General features: G+C 35.6%; 1 protein-coding gene across 1 annotated transcript; it reads right to left on the bottom strand.

Annotated features, from left to right (window-relative positions):
* Positions 1-7968: 7968 nt before the first annotated feature.
* On the bottom strand, positions 7969-8827 carry LOC142346087 (uncharacterized). The gene is made up of 2 exons (XM_075398588.1): positions 8673-8827; positions 7969-8373 (listed from the first exon to the last, which is right to left on the bottom strand). The coding sequence occupies exons 1-2, from the start codon at positions 8687-8689 to the stop codon at positions 8076-8078; spliced, it is 315 nt and encodes a 104-aa protein (XP_075254703.1). The 5' UTR covers positions 8690-8827; the 3' UTR covers positions 7969-8075.
* Positions 8828-12893: the final 4066 nt, after the last annotated feature.

Raw genomic sequence — 12893 nt, 5'->3', positions numbered from 1 at the left:
GTCAAAAGAAGATGAGAAAGCAGCCAGTTTTTGAGAAGAGGCACACCATGCTGGTAGTTTAAATGCACATTATCAAAATATAAGACGTAATATCCAATGGAATCCTTACCGTTATTATTATCCTTGTCTATTGCACTATTTACATTTTTAATATTAGCATTAAAAAAAGATATCTTGAAAGATGGTTTATCGGAATAGTAAGATGTAATAAGATTATTGATTTCATCAATTTTTTCATTTTTATCCCGATACTGCTCAACGTTTTTCAATGGTGGTATTTCGCAAACAACGCAAACTTTTTTTCAATCCCTAAGTCGATTAGTTTTTTGTGTTCAAGGAAATTTTCCTTGGCAGATTTACTATTATGTTTCAGCACGTTGTTTGTTCCGTCTTGAATTACTAATGTTCGGATTTTTTTTGGGTCGTATTTGTTCAAAACTTTAAATTTCTTGTTGGTAGTGGACCCACGATAAGCATTAATTACGCAGTCGATTGGAATAGATTTGTCAATCTCAAGCTTGCCTATTATGCTACTGCCAATAACAAGGTTTTCGCATTCCAGTGACAGTTCTTTTTTTGGAAATCGCGAACCAAATCGTTCGCTTCCGTCATGGTGCCTACTGTTTTATATTCTTTTGCAATTGGAACCCCACCCTGAAAGGTCTCACCCCCTACCAGTTGGGGATTAGCCATATACAAACCAGACACCATCATCTTGGTAAATTTTGTAATTGTATCCTCTATAAATTTCTCTTTTTCTTCCAATTTTTTGTAAGTTTTAACATAGAGCTGGTAAATGTCTTGTTTGTTCAGAGAGGAATATGTTTATCATCGATCATTTTTGTTTAATAAACAATATTATTGCTTTACTGTGTGATTTGAGAATTGTTATGTGTTTAGAAATGCATGAATAATGCTCAGAATCGAGTGTTTTTAACAAAATTCTTTAAGATCAAAGAGGAGAAGGTCAGACTCTTAATGTCAGTGAGGATATTTTTCGAAAGTGAGGATATTTTATGTTGGTTCTTGGTTGTAACTTTAACGCAATGCAGTTACCGAGCAAAATACATTCGTTTTTGAAATCATTTTATTCATATTTGCCTAATGAAATTTTCATAGTCTTTATCATTCAAAAACCTATCTCGATCGACCATCAGTTGTCTTGATTTTCTAGTTAACCATTTGTCTGTTAATGTAAAAAAACTGTGGTCAATTCGGATAAAAACTTATTTAAGTGGAGCACTTTTCGAAAGTGCTGTCGTAAAATTTTCAGTGAAAACTTGTAGCATTGAATCCAAGTTGTTCTGAACATACATTTTTTGCCAGTTTTGTTGTTCTAGGCAGTGTTTAAAATCAAGTGCATTATAGTTCTTTTTATCGAAAATTTTTCTCTGGACTGGTACCTTTAGTTTCAACATGAAGACCTAATAGACTTAGAGTAGCAAAGTGGTCACTTTTTACTATGCTATCACAAATTATAGTGTCGTTTATAGTTGAACAGTCAGTAAAAATGTAATCAATAAGGCTTTTGGTATTGTTTCCCCGGTTTAAACGAGTAGGAATGGTTTGGTTCTTTATATGTAAATCATAAGGAAGTATTACTGTTTCAAGCCTAGATCTTTCCAAGGTATCTAAATAGGTATTGTTATAGTCGCCCAGAAGTAATATCTTTCCGTTTTTCGTAATTGCATTATCAATGTTAATTGCAAGTTGGTCCAAAAAATCAGTGCTGTTTTGTTTATTGGGGTTATAAGTAACATTCATTAGTAAGGATGGACAAGTTGGTATTTTCAATGAGACCCATACGCTCTCAAAATTTCCCGTAAAAAGATTCAAGTCATTACGAATTTTTGGAGAAAAAACCTTTTGAACAAGAATCATAACTCCACCACATTTTTTCGTTTTCGTTCCGGCAGGCGAAATACGGTCAGATCTGAAATAACAGTATCTTTCGTTTTCAGGATTGAAAACGTTCATATCATCAAACTCACAAAGCCATGTTTCTGTGAAACAAAACAAAAAATGCAGTTAGGACCAAGATCGTGCACTAGCGTACGTAGTTGTTCTTCCTTGCTAAGAATGCTTTGTACATTTAGATGATAAATTTTTGTTTCCGACTCTCTTCTTAGAGTCATTTTGATAGACTCATTGTATGTTAAAACAGGTCCTGGGTTTGTTTAGGATTGGGCATAATAGTTAGAAGCACCTTTATAGTTTAGTGCGGAGTATCTTTGATTCACAGGCTGATAACTATTGTTATAAGTCGATAAATTATTTCTGTTTCTTTGGGGTTAGTTGTATGGTTTATTTCGATAATTAGATCTGTAGGCATTTTGAGGACTTCTATTAATTAGGCTTTTGTTTTGACGGATTCCTTTGGGACAGATTCTACCATTAGATGTCAAAAGAAGATGAGAAAGCAGCCAGTTTTTGAGAAGAGGCACACCATGCTGGTAGTTTAAATGCACATTATCAAAATATAAGACGTAATATCCAATGGAATCCTTACCGTTATTATTATCCTTGTCTATTGCACTATTTACATTTTTAATATTAGCATTAAAAAAAGATATCTTGAAAGATGGTTTATCGGAATAGTAAGATGTAATAAGATTATTGATTTCATCAATATTTTCATTTTTATCCCGATACTGCTCAACGTTTTTCAATGGTGGTATTTCGCAAACAACGCAAACTTTTTTCAATGCATAAGTCAATTAGTTTTTTGTATTCAAGGAAAGTTTCCTTGGCAGATTTACTATTATGTTTCAGCACGTTGTTTGTTCCGTCTTGAATTACTAATGTTCGGATTTTTTTGGGTCTTATTTGTTCAAAACATTAATTTTCTCGTTGGTAGTGGACCCACGATAAGCATGAATTACGCAGTCGATTGGAATAGATTTGTCAATCTCAAACTTGCCTATTATACTACTGCCAATAACAAGGTTTTCGCATTCCGGTGACAGTTCTTTTTTTGGAAATCGCGAACCAAATCGGTCGCCTCCGTCATGGTGCCTACTGTTCTATATTCTTTTGCAATTGGAACCCACCCTGAACCGTCTCACCCCCTACCAGTTGGGGATTAGCCACATAAAAACCAGACTCCATCATCTTGGTAAATTTTGTAATTGTATCCTCTATAAATTTCTCTTTTTCTTCCAATTTTTTGTAAGTTTTAACATAGAGCTGGTAAATGTCTTGTTTGTTCAGAGAGGAATACTGTTTATCATCGATCATTTTTGTTTAATAAACAATAATATTGCTTTACTGTGTGATTTGAGAGCTGTTATGTGTTTAGAAATGCATGAATAATGCTCAAAATTGAGTGTTTTTAACAAAATTCTTTAAGGTCAAAGAGGAGAAGGTCAGACTCTTAATGTCAGTGAGGATATTGTTCGAAAGTGAGGATATTTTATGTTGGTTCTTGGTTGTAACTTTAACGCAATGCAGTTACCGAGCAAAATACATTCGTTTTTGAATTCATTTTATTCATATTTGCCTAATGAACTCATTTGTGGTATATCATCTTTTTCGAAAAACCCGTGTATTTTTTTAATATAGGTGGTGCATATATTAAAAAAAGATGGTTTTAAGAGTCTGACACGCACGTAGCAGATATTCGGCATGCTGTGTACATGCCAAGGTTATGATGCATTGGTTACATAAACAGAACGTGCCTCTGGTGGGTGCCAATATTGAGCCACTAAGCTGAGGGGCACAAACAGTCTTATAATTTGCATTTAATTTGTTTTATAATTATATTAATAAATAAAATACCAACAAAAAAATAGGGGGAAATGCACTATATTTGGTGAATCGTTCCTTCTTAAGCTTTTCTTGTTTTTTTTTGAAACACTGCTTCATGAAGAAACAAAATGGGGGAAGAAGTATAACATAAACAAGAAAAAAAATAAAGAAAGAAAAAAATTCATTTTGATACTCTGCTCGTGATTTCCGCGAGCAAGTTTCAAGCTGACTGTGATTTCCGCAGTCATCTAGTCTGAAACAAGAGTATTGAGATGAAAAAAGTTATGTGATTTCCGCGGAACATTATTATTTATACTGCATATTAAAGATAGCACCTAAAACAAACAAACTTTCACCCAGTGATCAAAGTCATTCTTACATAAAGGAGTGCAATTTTTTTTTAAAAATGAAAAAAAGAAGGAAAAAAAGTCACTGGACGTCCTCTAAGTTAAATTTTAACATTCTTTGCTTCAAATTTTTCAAAATGCTTGAAAACAAAACCTGAACTTTTTTTTTATATTTTTTTTTTCAAATACAATTTTTTTATTATTTTTTTTATCTCAAATTGCTAATGATTTCATCAGTCAAAGTTGATTGCTCAGATTGTGTAGTTGAACTAATATCTCATGGTCGTCATAGACAAAATGTTACTGGGCGAAACCAAGCAGGTTATCATGCTACAGAACATACGTTCACTAACAAAAAACTTTGATGAACTCACTTTGGAAATTGCGTCTCTGAAAGAAAAACCTATAGCAATCTGCCTAACAGAGACATGGCTTAAAGATGAGTTCTCATCAAATATTTTTCACATAGATGGTTATGATGAACTGGTTACAAGCAATAGGGAAAAAAGAGGTGGAGGTGTCGCAATTTTTGTACAAAATAAATTTAATGTTAAAATACGCGGGTCTCTAAACCTGAACAATATACAAGCGGTTAGTGTTTACTTCAGTATTGGAACAAAAAAGTTATCAATGACTTGTGTTTATATACCACCTAATGCCACCACGATTGCTACTTTTGACGTTCTTAGTACCTACTTGGAACAACATATTAGCGATCCGCAAAGCCTGCATGTGCTGTGCGGTGACTTTAATGTAAATTTTCTATCTAAAGGGAACAAACAATCATATGTAAGGGAATTGACCCAAACATTTGACCTAAAATTGGTAAGTGAGAACCTCATTACACGCGAAACAAAAAAATCAAGTTCTTATATTGACCTGTTCTTTACAAATTTTGAATCAGAGGTTACCAGCCAAAGAACAAAAATAACTGATCACTATTCACTTTTACTTAAATTGAAGAATAAAACCAACTTAGAAACAGAAAATAATTTTTTTCAAACGAGAAATTGGGCAAAACTTGAAAATCCTCTTCTTCAGGAAAAAATTAGTTTCGTTCTGTGGCAGCGATTAAAATAAATTGATTCTACCGAAAAAGAAATTAATGATAAATTCAAATGTTCACAAAGAACTGTGCAAGAAGCATTAGATCACTATTTACCTAAGACAACAAGAAAACATGTGCAAAAGATCTGGATTGACAACGAAGTCAAAAACGCTGCCGCAAAGAAAAAAAGGTTGTGGAAGAATGCACTCAAAACTCAATCAATATCGGCCAATAACGAATACAAACAACGGTGCAGGAAGGTAAAAACTTTGATAAAAAACAAAATGAAGACTTTTTATCAAAATCAAATTGAAAAAGGTGGAGCAAACACAAACCGAAACTTTTTTAAAATTTATGGTGACATAACAGGCAAAAAAATTGAAAATCGTGGAAAAATACCATCTCAAGATGAAGTCAACCATTTAAATGATTTTTTTACATCAATCGGAAGGAAAATGAACGCACATTTACCAACGAAATTGTTTCTAAAAACAACCGATAAAGCAGAACAATCTATGTTTCTTGCCGATATTACAGGCAAGGAAGTTTTTGATATCATTAATAATGCTCCGAATAAGTGCAGTGAGGACTGTTATGACCTCAATTACAACTGCATCAAGAAATTTTCTAATGTCCTGAGTCCTTTTCTCTCAAAATGGTTCAATGAATGCTTCAATCTTGGCGTGTTCCCTGATTGTCTTAAAATTGCAAAAGTTTTCCCACTTCACAAATCTGGAGATAAGAGTATACCATCAAATTTTAGTCCTATTTCCTTATTACCAACGATAGCAAAGATCTTCGAGAAATTGCTTCAGGGAAGAATTATCTCTTTTTTAGTGAAATTTAATCTGCTCTCAAGCTCCCAGTTTGGTTTCAGGGCCAAAAGAAGTACAGTTGACGCTGTTTTGTTTCTGATTGCACTCTTGCGACAAAAATTATCTGAGAAATCCGCTATGTCTGTTTGCACATTCCTGGATCTCAAAAAAGCTTTTGATACGGTAGACCATACAATACTATTAGACAAATGTTGTAATATTGGTTTGAGAGGTCATGTTTTCAATATACTTAAATCATACCTAACTAACCGCTCTCAGTTTGTTCAAATTGCAGAAGTTGTTTCAGGTACTGCTTTTGTTGATATTGGAGTTCCCCAGGGATCGGTTCTCGGTCCTCTGCTTTTCATAATATACGTGAATGATTTGAGCAATACGCAAGATGTTGACAATTTAACTAATCTTGAATCTAATATCATACTTTTTGCAGATGAAACAGTTATTGAAACTTCAGCCACCGCCGAAGAGGTTGTGATGAAACACAAAACTCAATTACAAAAATGTAATCAGTGGTTAACTAATAATAAATTGACAATCAATACTGAAAAAAACAAAATCAATGTTTTTTGGGAAAATTAAAACTTACTCCAAAAAAGAACAGATTAACATCGATAAAGAGAGAATTGAAAACGTTGACTCAATACGTTTTCTTGGAATAACAATAGATAATAAATTGTCTTTCAAAAATTATATTGATGTGGTTATCCAAAAATTAATAAAGTTCATTGGACTGTTCCATAGACTGAGAAAATTTCTTAGTAAAAGTCAAATGATTCAGGTTTTTAAAAGTTATGTTCAGCCGGTAGTGCAATATGGTATACTGATTTATGGAAATTCTGTTTTGTCAGATATTTCATTGATAGACTCAAAATTAAAAAAAACTCATAAGGATAATTTTCAATAAAAGAAAGTTCAACTCAGTGAGTGATCTAAGGAGAAAATTTAACCTGTTTTTAGCGAAAGAACTACACTTGTACGAAGTACTTAAACTGTTAATAAAAATGCTAAGAGACGAATGTGTTGTTAGTCACGTCAAATCTTACTTGAATGATAACGAATTTAACAGAGTAAAAAAAGAAGAAAAACAACAATGTGTCTTGATTGCGGTGATCGAAAAAATGTGACAAACCCATTGAGGTTTAAGGTCCGAAAAATGTTGAATTTGTTGATTTTTCTGGAACCTTCCTTTGTAAATACGGTTTTAAAAATAACAAATCAAAAAATAAAACGTTTTTGCCATATGTTTTTAAGAAATTACATAATTGACAACCAAGACTTCTCAAGTTTTTTTTTTGAGTACGTCTAATTGTAGCCCCCTGCACTCAGTTATCGGTTTATTTATATTTTAAAAAATTTTTTTTTGTTTTAACCAACCATGATTTAGTTCAATTACTATAGTAATTTTCTTTCGGTTCTTAATCAACAGTTCTTTGATATTCCTATATTGTGAGGCACCTGAAAACGGATCAACTGATGATCTAATGGTGTGCTCTTTTTCTGTTGAACTTCATTGTACATATATTTTGTGCACAGTAAAATAAACTTTTGTGTTGCTCGATAACAGAAAATGAACAATTTATTATTATTATTATTATTATTATTATTATATTACACTTATTATGTAAAATGGCACGTTCACCTGGGGGCGTAAAGTTGATATGACCACTAACCTGGTAAGGGTGCCGCGGGGGGTTGGGGGGGGTAGAATTAAATATCTTAGTCGCCGTCTTGCACTTGCAAAAACTCACTTTCGCTTACCCTAGACGATACACAATCAACCCTAACCCCCTCGTGTCCTGTGAACAGCACTCTTGTCCGTCAGGGCCACTTTTCGAGCCTCTTGATCATTTTGTATCGTGAGGGCACTCATTGGAGGGGGGGGGGGGGGGGGGTGGTGTTGTTGAGTTGGGTTCCTCTGATTTTGAGGGTCCATGAAAATAATTATTTTCATGGACCCTCAAAATCAGAGGACCCCAACTAATGCTTTAAAACGTTGGGAATTCGAAATAGATTTAATTGAGCTTTGTTTGTGCATCGTTTCCTTTGGCTCTGTAATCCAAACGCAGCCTCAAATGCCACTTGCATTTAGCCAGTTGAGGTTCAGGTACGCGTTGTGTTGCCAACTCCTATCGAAGGTTCGAGACCCGATCGGTGTCCACCATCGAATGTTACATCTTGGCTCAGATTCTCTTTTGCCTCAGTGACATTAAGAGACAGTCCAGCTGTTCTGTATGGCCACCTGATAGCTTTGGCAGTGTGGTTTCCAGCTATCTGGTGCTCGACATCTCTGCGTAGTAGCGATTGAGGTTCTTCGTTACCAAAATTCGACATCATTAGCACAAACCAGACAGTTGAAGCAAGCCAAAAAGTAAGGACCACAATAATCAAGGGAAAATTCCTGGAAACAAACCTTCAATTATGGCCTTCGACGAATTATAGGTCCACGCCCACTATGGTGTACGGCAGTTGGGGGCTATAGGTTATATAGCTACTAACAAGGGTGGGTTTGATTGGGTGTAATTAATGGGAAAGAATCACGTGTCGGTGTGCTAACCCATTAAGGGTTGTGTGGGTTGCATTTTTGTGCATCCAAATCCTCCCTACATCTACCCCCCCCCCCCTTCGGTACAAGGACTCCCGAACAGTTGAAAGTATTTTGAAAAAACTAGACGTGAAGTTGACATGGAAACCGCTTACTTCCACATATCCACCATCTTCCTAATGATCACTAAATCCAGTACCTAAAATGGTAGTCTCTAAGCTTCGGAATCAATATTTAGGCAAGTGCCAACCTCGTGTACAAATAAACTCTTATTTATATAAAGAGGTTGCCGCATTTTTCGCGGATTCTGTGGAACTCGAGAGCAACAATTAAAAGTCAAATCATCTGTCGAAAATATCCAGCCTGAGAATTGACGTGCAATTTGTGTCCAAAATAATTGAGTTTTTAGGCGTTATAAGGTGCAATGAGGAAGTTGAGAGGGGAGGAAAGGCGTGAAGGGAATTGGGGGATCTATTCTGTCCCCCCCCCCCCCCCCCCCCCCAGCTTAGTGAGCATAAATTTTTATGACCCCCAGGCTCACGTGCTGTTTTCGTACATAGCAACGTGCTATATAACAATATATAATTTGTAACTGGGGTAATAAAAAAAACTGGGGGGGGGGGGACAGAATAGATCCGAATTGGGAATTTTGAGAAGAGGGGCTACTGTTAGGGTTTGGTTTGCGCGGGTTGGGGTATGCGGGGGAGGGGTTAAGGTTTAGGTTACATTGGGAAAGTACCCAGCTTTTAGCCTAGTTGCTGAGTACGTTAAATCTACAGGATATAGACTCTAAAAACATATGCCGCCCTAACCCCCCCCCCCCCCCTGCCCGGGCCGAGAGAGTAAATTACACTTTTTTACACTCTTTGCTCTTTTTAATTACACCAGTCAAATAAAACTTTAAAATCGAATTACCCTTAATAAGTGGGGCACCAAAGGTGCAAAAATATTATGTTACACTTTTTACTACTTTATACTCCTTTCCCCGTTTTTTGGGCAAAATCCTCGGCCCGGGTGTTTATTGAACCCCATCTATGTTGCATTCTTTTGTAATATATGCAATAAAGAATAGTATACTATTTGAGATCTATTCCGTTTGTGCCCCCCCCCCCCCCCGTACGTTATGTACCCCCCACCCGTTAAGAGCACGTACCTTTACATAGTAAATCATTATATAACAATATGTCACGTGCGTCTGGGGGTGCAAATATTATGCACTCACTAAGCTGGGGGTAGCGGGGGGGGGGGTGGGACTCAACAAAAACCTTTAATCACCTATACTTTTTAGAAAACTTGAGAAGTATCATTGCGGTGCTCCTCAAATTCTCTGGAAATTAAAGATGAGCAGTCGGGTTTTGACGATTCTGTCTCAAGGCGGAACAACATGACATTTTTTGGTAAGGGTGTGTTCGGGCTATGATTTGGTAATATGCAACTGCCCAATATTTGCTGTGTTAGTTCTTTGATAGTTCTTCTTCATGAAACAAGAGTTAATTTGTTGAGGGGAGGTGTCCATACCTTATTTACATGGAGGACTTTTGGATCAATTCCGTTTGCCCCCCTCCCCCACTTGCCCCATTTATAGAGCACCAGTCATTACATAGTAAATCATTATGTACAAATATAGGACGTACTCTATGTGGTGCAAACAAAATACACACGCTATGTTGGGGGGAAGTGGAGGGGCAAAAGTAACAGATCCGTAATTTCATAAATAAGATTTTCGTCGCTGAATGATGCTATGAAACTTTAGTCAAAAAAGGGGATGCAACAGCAGAAGCATCAATCTCATCCAGGTTGAGATTCCAGACAGCAACTTGTATGTCCACACTGTCCCAGACGGAAAGATATCCAGACTATCGTGCGTTCACCAGACTTTTGTGCGTTCATGTCCAGACTTTCGAGCGTTCACTAGACTTTTGTGCCTTCACGGGGTTTTGTGCGTTCTTGTTCAGGCTTTCGAGAGTTCATGAGCAACCTTTCGTTTTTTCTTTTCCAGTCTTGTATGAGTTCAAAGTGTCAGACTAATTCCAAAAACAAATCGCTTATATACCGGAAACTAGCATAATCTATTCATTTCGTATACACATCCGCAAAATCTTTATTTAATTAGTAGAGTTTTGAAAAAATTGCCTAAACCTGCCAGAGCCTTGCGAAACAATGTTTTGGCTAAATAAAAAGTAGTATGAACAATATACGGTGTACATATGACATATTTTGTAGTACATGTTGCAGTATATATAATGTAGTATAAGTGATATATATGAAATATATGATATTGCCTATTTTGCCTATGATGATGAAAATGCATGCTATTATCGTGACTTTCGGATCAGGACATCAATTTCTGACAGGAAAGCCACGAGCAAGTAATCCACTTGAGTAGGAGGGTCCTCTGGCTATGAGTGTTTCGTAGAAAGAGAATTTCACTGATAAATTTCCTATTGATTAAGATAACTTTTTGATTATTTTTACCGCGTTTAACTTTTATACAATAAGAATCTTAAACTCATTTTTTGCTCTTGTCTTCAAAAGATCTTTCTTGGTTCCAATCTTAACAACCCTTTTTAGAAATTTCTAAATTAAAGAGCTGAGCATTTCTGGACTTTTAATCATCTGTGCTATATGCCTAGTTCACCCTTTCATAATTGGAGGCTAAAACTTACAAAATCTAGACAATATAGCGAATTTTTGAAACTTCAATGATTATTTGAGGCTGATCTATAAATGTGATAGAAACAATGTGATAGGCTAATGTCTGAAGCTTAACTGATAGTGGATGAAACAACACAAGATGAAAGCGAGTTTTCTGAAGTACGGAATTTGAACAGAAAGATTGCGCAAAAAATTCTGAGACCAATCGATAGCTTAGGACCAATGCTTGTTTCTATGTCTCATAGACCATCACAACAACAGTGCGCGAGAGCAATCAGAGGGCGTTTTCCTGCATTTAAGCTCAAACATGTCAGAAGTGGAAAACAAAATCAACTTTTTCATCCAACCAGAGCACTTGCTCAAGCGAAAGCTTAATGATGTCTCCTAAATTAAATCAAGCCTTTCTAAACGCCACTGAGAATGCTCGAAACACTCTTCCGAGAATTTATTCCAAAACAAGTTTTGTCTTTGTGACTGTTCACCATGAAATTGAACGAATTGATTTAAAATCAAAAATTGAACATCAAATAAATAAACGAATGGAATTGTTTTTTTTACAAATTTTTATTTTAGTCTCAGAATGCTTGCTTGTTCCTTCAACTGTTCTGTGAACGTTTTTGTTTAATTTAAACTATGAGAAAAATAAATGTTTCTTCTGTGTTATCCAAGATACAAATTTGAATAATATGTCCTCTTTCAACTTTGCTATGCATCAGTGTTTTAAGAGCTCTTTTAACAATGTTGATCTAATTCAGGTCAGCTCTTTTAACAATGTTGATCAACTTGGTCAGCTATATTGTTGGCAATTTATCATAAATACCGCCCTTGGTTTTGGTATTTTGCTCACATTTTCAGTCTCCAATTTTCTTAGACTTATTTCACGAGCAACTTTTTTATTTCAGTTTGTTTGTTTCCCGCTTTGCTGCAGTTTTTGTCTGTCTGCATCTTCCCACTTGATTATGAAATCAAGAAATCATTCTAATCAATTTTGCACGTTGCGTATTTTGAGTATTTCAGAATTTTAGTCCCGCTCTGCATCTTCACACAAATAATTGTAGTGATTGCAATTTTTGCGTCGCAATGCTGGCTGAAAAATTGCATATATTGATCCCGCATCCCGAAACAAAATTTAAATTTAACAAGCTTGACATAGCACAGTCAGCAAAAAATTATAGAAATCACGTTCGGAATCATTGCTGTTTGGGACAAACCTTCTTTCAATCCACCATACTTAGATGGGAAAGGGGAGAATACAATTTAAACTTCTTCTGTTGGAAAAGCAAAAAATCTTTTTAGATACATTACTTGGTCAGAAACCCAAATATAATCAACTTCGTTTAAAACCATTCTATGAGCTGACAATTCAGTCATATCAAGCCCAATAAGAATGCGAACGCAATGCTATAGAAGATGGACTCGGAAAACAAATGTCAATGAGCTTTTGAGGTAGCATTGCAATATGGGACAACCCTTGGGCACTTGTAGACCGAAAAGTAACCTCATTACATTGCTTAATGACCGGAGTTGAAAGTAAAATTGTGTTCATCTGCATACATCCTCGCAATTCAGTAGACAACTTAACCACACTAGCCTTCTGGAAGAAGCATTTATCGGCCAACGAAACATCACATTCGATATGCTTGTATTCTTATTCACTAAACAATAGAGGTGCGAAACGTACAGCAAATTGGACAAATCCCATGACCTGCTTTTCTATATCT

The sequence above is a fragment of the Convolutriloba macropyga genome, chromosome 9, assembly GCF_964194025.1.
Source record: "Convolutriloba macropyga chromosome 9, txConMacr16.3, whole genome shotgun sequence".
Lineage (NCBI taxonomy): Eukaryota > Metazoa > Xenacoelomorpha > Acoela > Convolutidae > Convolutriloba > Convolutriloba macropyga.
Note: the sequence above shows the minus strand (reverse complement) of the source record. Positions and strands in the feature narration are given on the sequence as shown.